Below are 19666 nucleotides of genomic sequence, written 5' to 3'. Positions count from 1 at the left end.
CAGAATGAGATACTGAGATGGGAAAGTAACTGAAATAACTCCCCTTCACCAACTCTATAGGGCATATAGTTAAAAGGAATTATATATGTATAGTATATACATTTTTTAAAAATGAAGAGTAGGTATAAAAGTAAAACGGATCAAGAAAGGTACTCCAGAGTAACTATCTACTTTTTACTGATTTCAATGTAGGGGAAAGCAAAACAAACGTGCTCCTTGTTTCTTCCATTCCATCCAGAGCCATTTAGCCATCCATATACATTTACTACCTTATGTTTATATTTCTTCATTATTTGATGGAGCTAATCCTCCCAGTAAGAGAAATCGGAAAGGCTCTAGATTACATGAAAGCAGTTCCCAACATTTATGGTACCCAAATTATTCATATTTGTGCAAAAAAAGAGTAATTATCCAACAGGTTCAAAGCTTTGAGCCCAAGTAAAAATAAGCATGATTCCCTATACAAACGGGATTGCCCTTCATTAATAGCTAGAGAAGAGGGGATGCTAACTGCAGGCCCGGGCACATCTCCTCCCCGCCCCCACCCCCCTCCGCCCCCGTCCCAAAAATAAACCAAAGGGAGGGCAGAAAACAAAAAGAAGAGTAGTTAATTTGATTATCACTGCTCCAAAACATTAGGGATAATGCAAACAAAGACCGAAAGTAACACTTTATTAACTTGGCTTTCCTGCAACCCATCCGCGGCCGGGCAGACACCTCGCAGCCCAGCTCTCAGCAGTCCCCGCCGGGCTCCCATAGCCGAGGACAAACCTCCCGCGCGGGGTGGGCGGGGCTGCGGCTCTTCGGGCCCCGCCCACGCCTGCGCCGGCCGCACGCGTTTCGTAGCTGCGTCGGGGAGGAGTCTCTTGTCCCTTTGCGCGGCCCGTTCCGCCTCGGCTCCCGTGGCTTTTCGGCTGACGTGTCTGCTGTTGGTCGGCTGCTTGGCGAGTAGGGCCGAGATGGCGGACGCTTGGGAAGAGATTAGGCGGTTGGCGGCTGACTTCCAGCGGGCGCAGTTCGCAGAGGCCACGCAGAGGTGCCTGACCCTCCCTCTCCATTATGGAGTCCAAAATAGCCCCTGGGCGGCCACGCCAAGACCTGAGGCCGCAAACCCCAGGCCTTGGACCCCGGATCTTCCCAGCCGCTGTCAGCGTTCCCGCCCCCTCCCCCTCTCCCAGAGCCTAGATTGCGGCTGCCAGTATAATTCTCGGCGGGGGGAGACCGAGAACATCCCCCCACCCTTTAAGCCCCAGCCAGGTGCAGGCGCGGCCTCCCCCCACGACAGCTGGGGCTGGTGACTTGGAGCTGTCTTAAGAACGTCCCTCTGACCCTTACTTAACCGTCAGCAAGTCATTGTCTGTTATACACTGCCTGACTTAGAGCTTGAAAGGAGACGCTAACCCCGAAGTACAGTACTTTGCAAATACTATGTTGACTCCTTAAACATTTTGCCTTTTTATTCTCCAGAACAGGTGTGCTAGGCCAGAGCCAGGGTCTCATCTGTCATTTTTAGGGACTCCGGACACTGATATTTCCTACAAACCCACTAACCTTTGTGGGGGAGGGGGTGTCCTGAGAAGCACCCTAACTCTGCTTTTTACCATTACCGAGCACGTAAAAAGCTAGTAGAACCCTTTTTTATCTATTGACTCTTCCTTGTCTTGTTCCTTCTGGGGCTGAAGACTTTAATCCCTTGATGCTGTGTTTTGTATCAGTGCGAGCAAACTAGGACGCTTAACGTGTTTTCCTATCTCCTGCCTACAGATGAGTTGTATGAATGAGGCAATAATGCATTCAATAAAAGAAAATTTTGGGTTTTTTTTTTAACTGAAGCTAAAGTGAAAATTGAAATAAAAGTAGGGCAGTTTTTTCTCTTATGTAAATTACATGTCCTCATTTTTCAGATTTGAAGATTAGAAGCAGGCCTAGAAGAGAGAGCAAACTTGAAATCTGTAATAGAAAGATTTGTAACAATGAACTACATGATTTAAGTTCATGTAAACCTGTTTACTCCCTAGAACTTTTTTTAATTTATTGAATTAGTATTATACTAATAAAAGATACAGATTTTGTAATATAGAACCTAATGACTACCCAAACCTTTTTAAAAGCCCATTTTCATACGTTTTCTTAATCATATTATGCCCTGAATGTATCAAATGCATTTTTAAAACTTAACTTTTGTTTCCCTCAGGTTGTCAGAGCGGAATTGCATTGAGATTGTGAATAAATTGATAGCTCAGAAACAGCTGGAAGTAGTTCACACGCTTGATGGGAAGGAATATATTACTCCAGCCCAAATTAGTAAAGAAATGAGAGATGAGCTACATGTTCGAGGTGGTAAGTAATTCCTTAGTTTTTTTCTTCTGGTTCTTTGGAAGGGGGGAAAAAACCCTTAAAACTATACATCATAAGTGATTTAGAGGTTATAAGACACCCTTCCAATTGTTAATATGGTAATCAGCCTTAATGTTCTTAATAGGTTTAGGTAAACATGATCGTATAATTTAAATGAAGTCAAATATTGTCACTTTAAAAATAGCGTTTTTTATTATTTTGGGTTATGTGTTCTGTATGTGAATTAATCAGCTGTTTCTTTTCACAGTTCATGAATTTATTGGGTGACTCGGGTGGATACTTAGCTGCCTGTTATCAGGTGATAATTATGAAGAGGGAATAGAGATTTTAAATTATAGAGTGTTGAAAATCAAGGTTGTACTACCATGCTCTTTTTTAAACTTTAAGTATTTGCAAATTAGGAAACAGTTTGATGTGCTACATCTGTTTGTAGGAAATGCTATTACAAGCATACAAAAAAGTTTTTGTTTCCTTTGTCTTTTTGAAATTTGAACAAATTACTGAGCAAATTTGAACACTATTTGATTAGATTAGATGCATCTGTGAAAACAACTCATTAGATGTCATTAGATATACCCTTGGTGTTTGTTTTTTATCTTCCTGCATAGTCCTAATAAAATATTAGCTATAATTTGGAATACTTAACAGATATTCTTTAGCTAATAAGTGGTAACCTACCAGTTTCAAATAATTGAAAAAGGTTTACCTGAATTTAGTTGTCTGTATCTCTTTGGTCACAGTAGATAAAATCGCAAAGGGAGATAAATAACCCCCGTATATCTGGCCAACCCGTGTATCAGCTGATTCTCTAATTGGCCTGATATGACAAATGGAACTTTGAAAATAAACTATTGTCTGTACCTTAAGTCATGAAAATTTATTCAGCTAATGGTTTGCATTTGAAGACATTAATTACTGCAGCCCTGTGTCCTTTGTAGAAGGAGGACCTTGACGGTCCAAAACATAAATCTTTGGAATTTACAGTTTTTGGCTGGTATGTACTTAACACATAATGTAAAATAAATGAATGTCTTTTCTTTAAAGGTCGAGTAAACATTGTTGATCTGCAACAGGTAAATTTCAACTTTATAATAGTTTTTACTTTGATTCCTCAAGTGTTTTTTATATCATTAATTTTTTCAGTGCCCTAAGTATTCACTTGGTACTGGTATCGTGTTTTGTGTTTGTGAAGAAATAATTACATAACCCTCACTGACAAATATTGAATCAGTTTAATAAGTTTTTCTTTCTCAGTTGACTTGCTTGTTCTTTATTCTTTACGAAATAAACTCATAGTTGTCATTTTATGTAATTACAAAATTTATGTAATTTTGGGAGAAAAATCACCAGTTTCATGTTTATTTGTTTTTAATATATGGAAGTAAAAGAAATGTAGAAGACATTTTTAGAAAATACAGGTGTACATGTCATCAGTAAGGTACACTACAGTATATACAAGAAACTGGCAAATTTTGTGTGAAATGGTACAACTTCTTTTTTTTTTAATTTTTATTTTATACTGGAGTATAGTTGATTTATAGTTCTTTTTCAGATTCTTTTCCTGTACAGGTTATTACAGAATATTGAGTACCATTCCCTGTGCTATACAGTAGGTCCTTGTTGATTATCTATGTATAGTAATGTGTATATGTTAATCCCAAACTCCTAATTTATCCCTCCTCCTGACCTTTCCCCTTTGGTAACCATAAGTTTGTTTTCAAAGGCTCTGAGTCTGTTTCTGTTTTGTAAATAACTTCATTTGTATCTTTTTTTTTTTTTAGATTCCTCATATAAGTGATATCATATGATAATTGACTTTCTCTGTCTGACATACTCCACTTAATGTGATAATCTCTAGGTCCGTCCATGTTGCTGCAGATGGCATTATTTCATTCTTTTTTATGGCTGAGTACTATTCCATTGTATATATGTAGCACATCTTTATCCATTCCTCTGTTGATGGACATTTAGGTTGCTTCCAACCTAACTGGAAGCAATTTACCTATTGTAAATAGTGCTGCAATGAACATTGCCGTGCATGTATCTTTTTGAAGTATAGTATTCTCCGGGTGTATGCCTAGGAGTGGGATTGCTGGATCATATGGCAACTCTATTTTTAGTTTTTTAAGGAACCTCCGTACGGTTCTCCATAGTGGTTGTACCAATATACATTCCCACCAACAGTGTAGGAGGGTTCCCTTTTCTCCATAGCCTCTCCAGCATATATTGTTTGTAGACTTTTTGATGATGGCCATTCTGACCAGTGTTAGGTGACACCTGATTGTAGTTTTGATTTGCATTCTCTAATAATTAGTGATGTTGAGCATATTTTCATGTTGTTTTGGCCATCTGTATGTTGATGGAGAAATGTCTGTTTAGATCTTCTGCCCATTTTTTGATTGGGTTGTTTTTTTGATATTGAGTTACATGAGCTGTTTGTATATTTTGGAGATTAATCCCTTCTCACCCACTTCATTTGCAAATATTTTCTCCCATTCTGTGGATTGCCTTTTCGTTTTGTTTATGGTTTCCTTTGCTGTGCAAAACTTTTAAGTTTAGTTAGGTGCCATATGTTTATTTTTGTTTTTATTTTCATTACTCTAGGAGGTGGCTCCATAAAGATATTGCTGGGAGGGAGACACAAGAGGGAGGGGATATGGGGATATGTGTATATATATAGCTGATTCACTTTGTTATACAGCAGAAACTAACACAACATTGTAAAGCAATTATACTCCAATAAAGATGTTAAAAAAAAAATTGCTGCGATTTATGTCAGAGTGTTCTGCCTATGTTTTCCTCTAAGAGTTTTATAGTATCCAGTCTTACATTGAGGTCTTTAATCCATTTTGTGTTTATTTTTGTGTATGATGTTAGAGAGTGTTCTAATTTCATTCTTTTACATGTAGCTGTCCAGTTTTCCCAGCACCACTTACTGAAGAGACAGTCTTTTCTCCATTGTGTATTCTTGCCTCCTTTGTCATAAATGAATTGACCATAAGTATGTGGGTTTATTTCTGGGCTTTCTGTCCTATTCCGTTGATCTATATTTGTTTCTGTGCCAGTGCCATACTGTTTTTTTTTTTTTTTAATCAGTCATCAGTTTTATACACATCACTGTATACATGTCAATCCCAATCGCCCAATTCAGCACACCACCATTCCCACCCCACCGCAGTTTTCCCCCCTTGGTGTCCATACGTTTCTTCTCTACATCTGTGTCTCAACTTCTGCCCTGCAAACCGGTTCATCTGTACCATTTTTCTAGGTTCCAAATACATGCGTTAATATACGACATTTGTTTTTCTCTTTCTGACTTACTTCACTCTGTATGACAGTGTCTAGATCCATCCACGTCTCAACAAATGACTCATTTTCGTTCCTTTTTATGGCTGAGTAATATTCCGTTGTATATATGTACCACAACTTCTTTATCCATTCGTCTGTCAATGGGCATTTAGGTTGCTTCCATGACCTGGCTATTGTAAATAGTGCTGCAGTGCACATTGGGGTGCATGTGTATTTTTGAATTACGGTTTTCTCTGGGTATATGCCCAGTAGTGGGATTGCTGGGTCATATGGTAATTCTATTTTTAGTTTTTTAAGGAACCTCCATATTGTTCTCCATAGTGGCTGTATCAATTTACATTCCCACCAACAGTGCAAGAGGGTTCCCTTTTCTCCACACCCTCTCCAGCATTTGTTGTTTGTAGATTTTCTGATGATGCCCATTCTAACTGGTGTGAGGTGATACCTCATGGTACTTTTGATTTGCATTTCTCTAATAATTAGTGATGTTGAGCATCTTTTCATGTGCTTCATGGCCATCTGTATGTCTTCTTTGGAGAAATGTCTATTTAGGTCTTCTGCCCATTTTTGGATTGGGTTGTTTGTTTCTTTAATATTGAGCTGCATGAGCTGTTTATATATTTTGGAGATTAATCCTTTGTCCGTTGATTCGTTTGCAAATATTTTCTCCCATTCTGAGGGTTGTCTTTTCGTCTTGTTTATGGTTTCCTTTGCTGTGCAAATGCTTTGAAGTTTCATTAGGTCCCATTTGTTTATTTTTGTTTTTATTTCCATTACTCTAGGAGGTGGATCAAAAAAGATCTTGCTGAGATTGATGTCAAAGAGTGTTCTTCCTACGTTTTCCTCTAAGAGTTTTATAGTGTCCAGTCTTACATTTAGGTCTCGAATCCATTTTGAGTTTATTTTTGTGTATGGTGTTAGGGAGTGTTCTAATTTCATTCTTTTACATGTAGCTGTCCAGTTTTCCCAGCACCATTTATTGAAGAGACTGTCTTTTCTCCATTGTATATCTTTGCCTCCTTTGTCATAGATTAGTTGACCATAGGTGTGTGGGTTTATCTCTGGGCTTTCTGTCTTGTTCCATTGATCTATGTTTCTGTTTTTGTGCCAGTACCATATTCTCTTGATTACTGTAGCTTTGTAGTATATAGTCTGTAGTCAGGGAGTCTGATTCCTCCAGCTCCGTTTTTTTCCCTCAAGACTGCTTTGGCTATTCGGGGTGTTTTGTGTCTCCATACAAATTTTAAGGTGATTTTTTCTAGTTCCGTAAAAAATGCCATTGGTAATTTGATAGGGATTGCATTGAATCTGTAGATTGCTTTGGGTAGTGTAGTCATTTTCACAATATTGATTCTTCCAATCCAAGAACATGGTATATCTCTCCATCTATTGGTATCATCTTTAATTTCTTTCATCAGTGTCTTATAGTTTTCTGCATACAGGTCTTTTGTCTCCCTAGGTAGGTTTATTCCTAGGTATTTTATTTTTTGTTGCAATGGTAAATGGGAGTGTTTCCATAATTTCTCTTTCAGATTGTTCATCATTAGTGTATGGGAATGCAAGTGATTTCTGTGCATTAATTTTGTATCCTGCAACTTTACCAGATTCATTGATTAGCTCTAGTAGTTTTCTGGTGGCATTTTTAGGATTCTCTATGTATAGTATCATGTCATCTGCAAACAGTGACAGTTTTACTTCTTCTTTTCCAATTTGTATTCCTTTTATTTCTTTTTCTTCTCTGATTGCTGTGGCTAGAACTTCCAAAACTATGTTGAATAATAGTGGTGAGAGTGGACATCCTTGTCTCGTTCCTGATCTTAGAGGAAATGCTTTCAGTTTTTCACTGTTGAGAATGATGTTTGCTGTGGGTTTGTCGTATATGGCCTTTATTATGTTGAGGTAGGTTCCCTCTATGCCCACTTTCTGGAGAGTTTTTTTCATAAATGGGTGTTGACTTTTGTCAAAGGCTTTTTCTGCATTTATTGAGATGATCATATGGTTTTTATTCTTCAGTTTGTTAATATGGTGTATCACATTGATTGATTTGCGTATATTGAAGAATCCTTGCATCCCTGGGATAAATCCCACTTGATCGTGGTGTATGATCCTTTTAATGTGTTGTTGGATTCTGTTTGCTAGTATTTTGTTGAGGATTTTTGCATCTATATTCATCAGTGATATTGGTCTGTAATTCTCTTTTTTTGTAGTATCTTTGTCTGGTTTTGGTATCAGGGTGATGGTGGCCTCATAGAATGAGTTTGGGAGTGTTCCTTCCTCTGCAATTTTTTGGAAGAGTTTGAGAAGGATGGGTGTTAGCTCTTCTCTAAATGTTTGATAGAATTCACCTGTGAAGCCATCTGGTCCTGGACATTTGTTTGTTGGAAGATTTTTAATCACAGTTTCAATTTCATTACTTGTGATTGGTCTGTTCATATTTTCTGTTTCTTCCTGGTTCAGTCTTGGAAGGTTATACCTTTCTAAAAATTTGTCCATTTCTTCCAGGTTGTCCATTTTATTGGCATAAAGTTGCTTGTAGTAGTCTCTTAGGATGCTTTGTATTTCTGCGGTGTCTTGTAACTTCTCCTTTTTCACTTCTAATTTTATTGATTTGAGTCCTCTCCCTCTTTTTCTTGATGAGTCTGGCTAATGGCTTATCAATTTTGTTTATCTTCTCAGAGAACCAGCTTTTAGTTTTATTGATCTTTGCTATTGTTTTCTTTGTTTCTGTTTCATTTTTTTCCGCTCTGATCTTTATGATTTCTTTCCTTCTGCTAACTTTGGATTTTGTTTGTTCTTCTTTCTCTAGTTTCTTTAGGTGTAAGGTTGGATTGTTTACTTGAGATTTTTCTTGTTTCTTGAGGTAGGCTTGTATAACTATAAACTTCCCTCTTAGAACTGCTTTTGCTGCATCCCATAGGTTTTGGATCGTCGTGTTTTCATTGTCATTTGTCTCTATGTATTTTTTGATTTCCTCTTTGATTTCTTCAGTGATCTCTTGGTTATTTAGTAACGTATTGTTTAGCCTCCATGTGTTTGTGTTTTTTACGTTTTTTTCCCTGTAATTCATTTCTAATCTCATAGCGTTGTGGTCAGAAAAGATGCTTGATATGATTTCAATTTTCTTAAATTTACTGAGGCTTGATTTGTGACCCAAGGTGTGATCTATCCTGGAGAATGTTCCGTGCACACTTGAGAAGAAAGTGTAATCTGCTGTTTTTGGATGGAATGTCCTATAAATATCAATTAAGTTTATCTGGTCTGTTGTGTCATTTAAAGCTTCTGTTTCCTTATTTGTTTCCATTTTGGATGATCTGTCCATTGGTGTAAGTGAGGTGTTAAAAGTCCCCCACTATTATTGGGTTACTGTCGATTTCCTCTTTTATAGCTGTTAGCTGTTGCCTTATGTATTGAGGTTCTCCTATGTTGGGTGCATATATATTTATAATTGTTATATCTTCTTCTTGGATTGATCCCTTGATCATTATGTAGTGTCCTTCCTTGTTTCTTGAAACATTCTTTATTTTAAAGTCTATTTTATCTGATATGAGTATAGCTACTCCAGCTTTCTTTTGATTTCCATTTGCATGGAATATCTTTTTCCATCCCCTCACTTTCAGTCTGTATGTGTCCCTAGGTCTGAAGTGGGTCTCTTGTAGACAGCATATATATGGGTCTTGTTTTTGTATCCATTCAGCAAGCCTGTGTCTTTTGGTTGGAGCATTTAATCCATTCACGTTTATGGTAATTACCGATATGTATGTTCCTATGACCATTTTCTTAATTGTTTTGGGTTTGTTTTTGTAGGTCCTTTTCTTCTCTTGTGTTTCCCACTTAGAGAATTTCCTTTAGCATTTGTTGTAGAGCTTGGTGGTGCTGAATTCTCTTAGCTTTTGCTTGTCTGTAAAGCTTTTGATTTCTCCATCAAATCTAAATGAGATCCTTGCCGGGTAGAGTAATCTTGGTTGTAGGTTCTTCCCTTTCATCACTTTAAGTATATCATGCCACTCCCTTCTGGCTTGCAGAGTTTCTGCTGAGAAATCAGCTGTTAACCTTATGGGAGTTCCCTTGTATGTTATTTGTCATTTTTCCCTTGCTGCTTTCAATAATTTTTCTTTGTCTTTAATTTTTGCCACTTTGATTACTATGTGTCTCGGCATGTTTCTTCCTGGGTTTATCCTGTATGGGACTCTCTGCGCTTCCTGGAATTGGGTGGCTATTTCCTTTCCCATGTTAGGGAAGTTTTTGACTATAATCTCTTCAGATATTTTCTCGGGTCCTTTCTCTCTCTCTCCTCCTTCTGCGACCCCTATAATGCGAATGTTGTTGCGTTTAATGTTGTCCCAGAAGTCTCTTAGGCTGTCTTCATTTCTTTTCGTTCTTTTTTCTTTAGTCTGTTCCCGCAGCAGTGAATTCCACCGTTCTGTCTTCCAGGTCACTTATCCGTTCTTCTGCCTCAGTTATTCTGCTATTGATTCCTTCTAGTGTATTTTTCATTTCAGTTATTGTATTGTTCATCTCTGTTTGTTTGTTCTTTAATTCTTCTAGGTCTTTGTTAAACATTTCTTGCGTCTTCTCCATCTTTGCCTCCATTCTTATTCCAAGGTCCTGGATCATCTTCACTATCATTATTCTGAATTCTTTTTCTGGAAGGTTGCCTATCTCCACTTCATTTAGTTGTTTTTCTGGGGTTTTATCTTGTTCCTTCATCTGGTATATAGCCCTCTGCCTTTTCATCTTGTCTATCTTTCTGTGAATGTGGTTTTTGTTCTACAGGCTGCAGGATTGTAGTTTTTCTTGCTTCTGCTGTCTACCCTCTGGTGGTTGAGGCTATCTAAGAGGCTTGATGGGAGGCTCTGTTGGTGGGTAGAGCTGACTGTTGCTGTGGTGGTCAGAGCTCAGTAAAACTTTAATCCACTTGACTGTTGATGGGTGGGGCTGGGTTCCCTCCCTGTTGGTTGTTTTGCCTGAGGCAACCCAACACTGGAGCCTACCTGGGCTCTATGGTTGGGCTAATGACAGACTCTGGGAGGGCTCATGCCAAGGAGTACTTCCCAGAACTTCTGCTGCCATTGTCCTTGTCCCCATGGTGAAACAGAGCCACCCCTGCCTCTGCAGGAGACCTTCCAACACTAGCAGGTAGGTCTGGTTCAGTCTCCCCTGGGGTCACTCGTCCTTCCCCTGGGTCCCAATGCACACACTGTTTTGTGTGTGCCCTCCAAGAGTGGGGTCTCTGTTTCCCCCAGTCCTGTCGAAGTCCTGCAATCAATTCCCACAAGGCTTCAAAGTCTGATTCTCTATGAATTCCTCCTCCCGTTACCGGACCCCCAGGTTGGGAAGCCTGACGTGGGGCTCAGAACCTTCACTCCAGTGGGTGGACTTCTGTGGTATAAGTGTTCGCCAGTCTGTGAGTCACCCACCCACCAGTTATGGGATTTGATTTTACTCTGATTGCGCCCCTCCTATCGTCTCATTGTGGCTTCTCCTTTGTCTTTGGATGTGGGGTATCTTTTTTGGTGAGTTCCAGTGTCTTCCTGTCGATGATTGTCCAGCAGCTAGTTGTGATTCTGGTGTTCTCGCAAGAGGGAGTGAGAGCACATCCTTCTACTCCGCCATCTTGGTTCCTCTCTCGCCATACAGTTTTGATGACTGTAACCTGTAGTGTAGTCTGAAGTCAGGGAGCCTGATTCCTCCAGCTCTGTTTTTCTTTCTCTGGATTGCTTTGGCTGTTCGGAGTCTTTTGTATTTCCATACAAATTGTAAAACTTTTTGTTCTAGTTTTGTGAAAAATGCCATTGGTAATTTGATAGGAATTGCATTGAATTTGTAGATTGCCTTGGGTAGTATAGTCATTTTGATGATACTGATTCTTCCAATCCAAGAGCATGATATATATTTCCATCTGTTTGCGTCATCTTTGATTTCTTTCATCAGTATCTTACAGTTTTCAGAGTACGGGTCTTTTGCCTCCTTAGGTAGGTTTATTCCTAGGTACTTTGTTCTTTTTGATGCAGTGGTAAATGGGATTGTATCCTTAATTTTTCGTTCTGATCTTTCGTTGTCAGTGTATAGAAAAACAAGAGATTTCTGTATGTTAATTTTGTATCCTGCGACTTTACCAATGTCCTTGATGAGTTTTACTTATCTGGTAGCATCTTTAGGATTTTCTGTGTATAGTGTCATGTCATCAGTGAACAGTGACAGTTTTACTTCCTTTCCAATTTGGATTCCTTTTATTTCTTTTTTTTTCTCTGATGGCCATGGCTAGGACTTCCAAAACTGTGTTGAATAGAAGTGGCAAGAGTGGACACCCTTATCTTGTTTCTGATCTCAGAGGAAATGCTTTCAGCTTTTCCCCATTGAGTATGATGCTAGCTGTAGGTTTGTCATATATATGGCCTTTATTATGTTGAGGTGTGTTCCCTCTATGCCCAACTTTCTGGAGAGTTTTTATCATAAATGGGTGTTGAATTTTTTCAGAAACTTTTTCTGTATCTATTGAGATTATCATATGGTTTTTATTCTTCAGTTTTGAGATGTGGTGTATCACACTGATTGATTTGCGCATATTTAAAAATTCTTGCATCCCTGGGATAAATCCCACTTGATTGTGGTGTATGATCCTTCTAATGTGTTGTTGGATTCGTTTGCTAGTATTTTGTTGAGGACTTTTGTGTCTATGTTCGTCAATGATATTGGCCTGTAATTTTCTTTTTTTGTGATATCTTTGTTTGGTTTTGGTATCAGGGTGAAGGTGGCCTCACAGAATGAGTTTGGGAGTGTTCCTTCCTCTGCAGTTTTTTGGAAGAGTTTCAAAAGGATAGGTGTTGACTCTTCTCTAAATGTTTGATAGAATTTGCCTGTGAAGCCATCTGGTCCTGGACTTCTGTTTGTTGGAAGTTTTTTAATCACAGTTTCAACTTCAGTACTTGTGAGTGGTCTGTTCATATTTTCTGCTTCTTCCTTGTTCAGTCTTGAAAGATTGTACCTTTCCAAAAATTTGTCCATTTCTTCTATGTTGTCCATTTTTTTGACATATAGTTGCTTGTAGTAGTCTCTCACGATCCTTCGTATTTCTGTGATGTCTGTTGTAACTTCTCCTTTTTCATTTCTAATTTTATTGATTTGAGCCTTCTCCCTTTTTTTCTTGATGAGTCTAGCTAAAGGCTTATTAATTTTGTTTATCTTTTCAAAGAACCAGGTTTTAGTTTCATTGTTCTTTGCTATTGTTTTCTTCGTCTCTATTTCATTTATTTCTGCTTTGATCTTTATGATTTCTTTCCTTCTACTATAGGTTTTGTTTGTCCTTTTTCTAGTTGCTTTAGGTGTAAGGTTAGGCTGTTTATTTGAGATTTTTCTTGTTTCCTGAGGTAAGAATGTATTGCTATAAACTTCCCTCTTAGAACTGCCCTTGCAGTGTCCCATAGGTTTTGGATTGTTGTGTTTTCATTTTCATTTGTCTCTAGGTATTTTTTGATTTCCTCTTTGATTTCTTCAGTGATCCATTGGTTGTTTAGTAACATATTGTTTAGCCTCTATGTGTTTTTGTTTATTATAGGTTTTTTCCTGTAATTGATTTCTAATCTCATAGCATTGTGGTTGGAAAAGATGCGTGATATGATTTCGGTTTTCTTCAATTTACTGAGGCTTGATTTGTTGCCCACGATGTGATCTATCCTGGAGAATGTTCCGTGTGCACTTGAGAAGAAAGTGTAATCTGCTGCTTTTGGGTGGCATGTCCTATAGATATCAATTAAGTCCATCGGCTCTAATGTGTCATTTAAGGCCTGTGTTTCCTTATTGATTTTCTGTCTGGATAATCTGTCCATTTATGTAAGTGGGGTGTTAAAGTCCCCCACTTTCATTGTGTTACTGTTGATTTCTCCTTTTATGTCTGTTAGCATTTGCCTTTTATGTTGAGGTGCTCTTGTGTTGTGTGCATATATATTTATAATTGTTGTATTTTCTTTTTAGATTAATCCTGTGATCATTATGTAGTGTCCTTCTGTGTCTCTTATAACAGTCTTTATTTTAAAGTCTCTTTTGTCTCATATGAGTATTGCTACTCCAGCTCTCTTTTGATTTCCATTTGCATGGCATACCTTTTTCCATCCCCTCACTTTCAGTCTCTATGTGTCCGTAGCTCTGAAGTGGGTCTCTTGTAGACAGCATATATATGGGTCTTGTTTTTGTACTCATTCAACCAATCTTTTGGTTGGATCATTTAATCCATTCACATTTAAGGTAATTATTGATATGTATGTTCTTATTGCCATTTTGTTAATTGTTTTGGATTTATTTTTGTAGGTCTTTTTTCTTCCCTTCCTCTTTTGTTCTCTTGTGATTTGATGACCATCTTTAGTGTTGTATTTGGATTGCTTTCTCTTTTTTGAGTGTGTATCATAGATTTTTGGTTTGCTGTTACCATGAGGTTTTGATACAGCTGTGTTTATATATACAAGATTGTTTTAAGTTGCTGGTGTTTTCATTTCAAATGCATTTCCAATGTCCTGCATTTGTACTCTCTTTTTCTCAAGATTGCTGGTTTTGATATCATATTTGTGTGTGGATGATTTCCTGCCTTTACTGTATGTTTGCCTTTGCTGGTGAGCTTTTCCATTCTTAGTTTTCTTGTTTCTAGTTCTGGATTTCTCTTTCCACCTAGAGAAGTTCCTTTAGCATTGTTTGCAAAGCTGGTCTGGTGAATTCGCTTAGCTTTTGCTTGTCTGTAAAGCTTGATTTCTCCATCGAATCTGAATGAGAGCCTTGCTGGGTAGAGTATTCCTGCTTGTAGTATTTTTCCCTTTCATCACTTTAAATATATTGTGGTACTCCCTTCTGTCTTGCATAGTTTCTGCTGAAAAATCAGCTGATATCCTTATGGGGATTCCCTTGTATGTTATTTGTTTCTTTTCCCTTGTTTCTTTTAATATTTTCTCTTTGTCTTTGATTTTTGTCAGTTTGATAAGTATGTGTCTTGGTTTGTTCCTCCTTGGGTTTATCCTGTAAGGAACTCTGTGCTTCCTGGTCTTGAGTGAGTGTTTCCTTTCTCGTGTTAGGGAAGTTTTTGGCTGTTACCGCTTCAAATATTTTCTCATGCCCTTTCTCTCTCTCCTCCTTCTGGGACCCCTATAATGTGAATGTTGGCACATTTAACGTTGTCCCAGAGGTGTCTTAGGTTGTCCTCATTTCTTTTCATTCTTTTTTCTTTATTCTGTTCCGCGGCAGTGATTTCCACCAGTCTATCTTCCAGCTCACTTATGTGTTCTTCTGCCTCATTTATTCTGCTGTTGATTCCTTCTAGTGTATTCTTCATCACAGTTATTGTATTGTTCATCTCTGTTTGTTCTTTAAATCTTCTAGCTCTTGTTTAACATTTCTTGTATCTTCTCAGTCTGTGCCTTCATTCTTTTTCCGAGATCTTGGATCATCTTTGCTATCATTATTCTGAATTCTTTTTCAGGCAGATTGCCCATTTCCACTTCACTTAGTTGTCCTTCTGGGGCTTTATCTTATTCCTTTATCTGGAACATATTTCTCTGCCATGTCATTTTATTTAACTTTCTGTGTTTGAGGTTTCCATTCCACAGGCTTCAGGATTGTAGTTCTCCTTGCTTCTGGTGTTTGCCTCCTGGTGGGTGAGGTTGGTTCAGGGGCTTGTGTAGTCTTCCTGGTGGGAGGGACTGGGTCCTGCCCCCTGGTGGGTGGAGCTGGGTCCTGCCCCTCTGCTGGACAGGGCCATGTCAAGGGGTGTGTCTAGAGGTGGTTGTGGGCTCAGGACAACGTTAGGTAGCCTTTCTGTTGATGGATGGGGTGTGGTCCCACCCTGTTGGTTGTTTGGCCTGAGGTGTCCCAACACTGGAGCCTGCAGGCTGTTGGGTGGGGCCAGATCTTGGTGCCAAAATGGCAACCTCCAAAGAACTCACGCCGAGGAGTATTCCCTGGGGCCTCTGCCACCAGTGTCCTTGCCCCCGCAGTGGGCCACAGCAGACCCCCACCTTCCTAGGAGACACTCCAGGACCCTCAGGTAGGTCTGGCCCAGGCTACTGTGGAGTCACTGCTTTGCTCTGGGTCCCAGTGCATATGAAACCTTGTGTGTGCCTTCCAAGTGTGGAGTCTCTATTTCCTCTAGTCCTGTGGAGCTCCTGCACGCAAGCCCACTGGCCTTCAAAGCCAAATGCTCTGGGGGCTCTTCCTCCCGATGCCAGACCCCTAGGCTGGGAAGCCTGACGTGGTGATCAGAACTCTCACTTCTGTGGGAGAAACTCTGTAACAGAGGATCCAGTTTGTGGATTATCCACCTGGCGGGTACGGGGTTTGATTATATTGAGAAAGCGCCCCTCCTGTCATCTCCTTGTGGCTCCTTCTTTGTCTTTGGATGTGGAATATCCTTTTTGATAGGTTCCAGTCTTTTTTGTTGATAGTCGTTCAGCAGTTAGTTGTGATTTTGGTGTTTTCTTGAGAGGAGGTGAGTTCACGTCCTTCAGCTCCACCACCTTGTTTCCCTGCCTTCCAAAAATGAGCAGAACTGATGTCGTTAGGTTAGAGGACCTTGGTCCTTGTCTTCTTTGGAGAAAGAATTCCACTGTAAAGCAGGCACAGAATTTATCGGAAGCACAGTATGTGCAAAGAGAAGAAAGAAGCAATTTATTTAGAGCAAAGCAGAAATACATGCCCAGAGAAGAGTGTGGACGTTCTCCCTGATGAGGAGCACACCAGAGAGGTGATTTAAATCACTTATATGGAGGCAGTTTTTCCGGGCCTTTTTTTTCCTTTGGTCAGTCATCTCGCTTCGTTTCCCACCTCTGACCAGACCCAGGGCCCTTCCTGATAATGCGTGTGCACCTTTTTGCCAAGGTGGATTCCAGCACAGAGGCCTATGGAAGATTGACAGCACCTTTTATGGGGTAGCGCCCCTTCCTTTTTGACCCCCAAGGAGTCTTTCTGCACATGTGCAGTCAGGGAGCTTTCCTTGACCTCAGGAGTGATAGATGCAGTCATCTTATCTATTTACTTCAGCAGAGCTCAGCTCCTGCCATTAACTTTGTCCTTGAAGTGTCTAGGGCATACAAACCTCCAATTACTCTGCCTGACAAACTCTAGCTGTTCAGCCCAGGGGCCTGTCTACCTTCTACCTCAAATCCCCCCGAGAGACGTGAACCCCAAGAAATCGTTATTGGGAGGATGAACAGCAACAGTCTTTCCTCTATAGATTCTTCAGGCTGGCAAGGGGCTCATAGACCCTACCTAGTTGGGGTCATGGAGCCCTCACCAGGTCTCATTAAGGGGCCCCAGGGTGACTTCTGTTATTATTCTGGCAAGATCCGTTTCAAGGGATGGCTGGAATCTCTGGATCACCGTCATATTGTCTGGGAAACTGTTGCATTCCTAGAGAGAACAAACTGAACAAGTAGGTTAAAAGAAGGCAAGGGCCAAAGATCAGTAAAAGAATTATTGTAACCAGAGGCCCAAGCAGGAGTAAGAACCAGGTTACATTTGGTAACAGTTTTGATACTGGTCCAGATAGAGTCAGTGCTTGGTTTATCCTGTTCAAAGAATGGAACCATTTGGCCTGGTCATATATTTTTGATGTCCTTTTCTATTAACCCAGTGTGATTGTTGTAGGTGTTACAGCCCCAGTTAGAAGCAGTTGGAGGATTGACAACCTGCACATTAATAGACAAAACAGATCTCATTTTTTTTTCCCAGGAGAATAAGCCTGAGACCCAATATGGACCTGGTGCTTCGGGGAGACTTGTAGCCAGGTAGCCAGTTGTCTAGTTTTATCTAAGTAGGTTTTAACCTTTGATGTGGTATTAACACATAAATAACGGGAGCTATTGGTCACTACACATGCCCCTTCTTTCTGTTAATGTATGATCTAAAGCAATTTTATTATTTAAAAATGTAGTAGTTACAAAAGGAGACCTTGAAAATGTAAGGTTGTAGCTACCAGCTGTCAGCTGGTATTGTCCTGAGAACGGCTGGTGGCGTCAAGTCATAAGCTCATAAAACTTAAGTTCTCAGCAATACAAGGTCTTTTCTGAAATCACACCCGTAGTGTCAGCTAGTATTACCTTGCATGGCTGAACCACAGCTCCTTCGTTTTGACTTTTAATTGTAATTTTTCCCTTAATAGCCAAAGCAGATGTCACCGTTAATGATTTTAGTGTTTTTCTAGGTATGAGAAGAGGCAAGAATTTGGGATCAAAAAAATCCTTACCTGAAAATATCTTAACTATCTGAAGGCCTGTTCTGTCACTTTTTCCCAGAGCACAGAGTGCCTCATTTCTGATTTCCATCCCGAACTCTTTTCATGGGATGTTGAAGGTCAGCAGCTGAAGCAGCTCATGATTTAATCCTTGTAGAGGTAGATGGCGAGTGCCAGTTTCCAGTTGGCAGGGCCCTTTATAATCATAAATTTGAACATGGTTTGGGCGGCATTTTATGACCATTTTGTCCCATGGCGCTAGGAATGTTCATTCCCAGGTCTGGTGAAGATTTTGCTGACAGGTCACTCACTGTGCTATTTATTACTGGACCAGGCCTTGTTATCAGTAGCCAAAAGTCTCTGGACCACCTGTCTTACTAGTCTCTTATGACCCAGGAAAATATTCCCTCTTGTTGCTTCCTCCCATATCTAGAGTTACACTGTTAACAGTCATTGATTTCATATGAGACTATATATCATCATTTTATCAGAGATCAGCACACATTTGGTAATGTAAGAAATAACAATTTTGTAAAACAGGCAATAAAAAATAATATAGCTAGCAGTATTAGTAAGGTCAGAAGTAAGGGTTTAAGTCAAGAACTTACATTAGGTGCAGCCTAGTGTATCCCCAAGTTGTCTGTCTTAGTCTGTTTTGTACCACTTATCTTTAAGGGAAATTATATACATTGGCATTGTCCATAAGACATTCAGCTTAATTTCCTAATGTTACTAGTCTGGTTATCCTTAGTATGGTCTAATTGTTCCTTTAAACTTAAATGATCATAGCCTGGTGTTAATCTCCAGGTTGTAGATCATGGAGTATGTGATCTTTATCCAAAGGTTGATTATGAAGTTAGGCTTCAGAAAGAAACTTAGAATGTCCCTTTAATAATTTAATTAAATTTTGTAACAATATAATGTTAACAGTGAGGAACTATCTGGGAAGTGAGTCTTAGTAGACACAGGCCTTAATTAACAAAACGAGAATTTAATATTTAGTGAAACAATCCTTTTTCTAAAATTGCCCTCATTTCCACCAAACACAGCCAAGAACAATTTGTTTTCAAAATAAGTTTGGTCCGTTGACCACATAGGCTCCTCCATACTGACTCTGGTGTAACTCCTCAGAAGGAGTCTCAGACTAAATTCCCAAAAGGCCTCTCAAGGCCAAGAAAGCCATGCCAAAGGCCAGCCATCAGATTTTGCTTAGGTAGATTTCTGTCTTCTAGAGGTCCCTAAAATATTTTGAGATTCCTGTACATGTCAGGAGGCAGTCTTTTTTATTTACCTGATAAGGCTGTTCATAACCCAAGGGTCTCCAATTTCTGGAGGGACCAGGCAAAGAGGAAAATGTTTTAATTTTATCCTCAGGTGTAAATTACCAAATTGTCGTAAGCCATAAGTAGCTTGAGGAGAAGGGCTTTTCTGTATCTGAAAAACAAAGATTAGAAGTCGGTAATATGTCAAAGTCATAAAAATTAATCATATTTACCAGTTCATTTAATCCCATGTAATTAATTTTTGTTCTGTTTGAGTCCACTTTTTCCATTAGTTTTGTTGACCTTGCCTGATGATTGAACATGATAGTTACAGTGATAATTTCAAGAAGTTTGTGTTAAGGCTTGTATGATTTGTCCGGTGAAGTGGGTGCCTCGATCACTGGAGGTTGAAGAAAGTATACCCCAAGTGGAAAACACATTCTTTAACCATTTCCTTTTCATTGTGAGGGCATCAGCCCTGCAGCCAGGGAAGGCTTTAACCCATCAAGTAGAAATGGAGTTTGCCAGG

At 39.4% G+C, this 19666-nt stretch overlaps 1 protein-coding gene across 1 annotated transcript in view; it reads left to right on the top strand.

The window, feature by feature from the left end:
* The first annotated feature begins 886 nt into the window (after nt 1-886).
* UFL1 (UFM1 specific ligase 1) overlaps nt 887-19666 on the top strand; it is a 60057-nt gene continuing 41277 nt past the window's right edge. The window contains exons 1-3 of the mRNA XM_068551438.1: nt 887-1036; nt 2195-2340; nt 3403-3431. Of these exons, the coding sequence (XP_068407539.1) occupies nt 960-1036; nt 2195-2340; nt 3403-3431 (252 nt within the window). The 5' untranslated portion in view covers nt 887-959. The remainder of the gene's footprint in view (nt 1037-2194; nt 2341-3402; nt 3432-19666) is intronic.

The sequence above is a fragment of the Eschrichtius robustus genome, chromosome 9, assembly GCF_028021215.1.
Source record: "Eschrichtius robustus isolate mEscRob2 chromosome 9, mEscRob2.pri, whole genome shotgun sequence".
Taxonomy (NCBI): domain Eukaryota; kingdom Metazoa; phylum Chordata; class Mammalia; order Artiodactyla; family Eschrichtiidae; genus Eschrichtius; species Eschrichtius robustus.
Note: the sequence above shows the minus strand (reverse complement) of the source record. Positions and strands in the feature narration are given on the sequence as shown.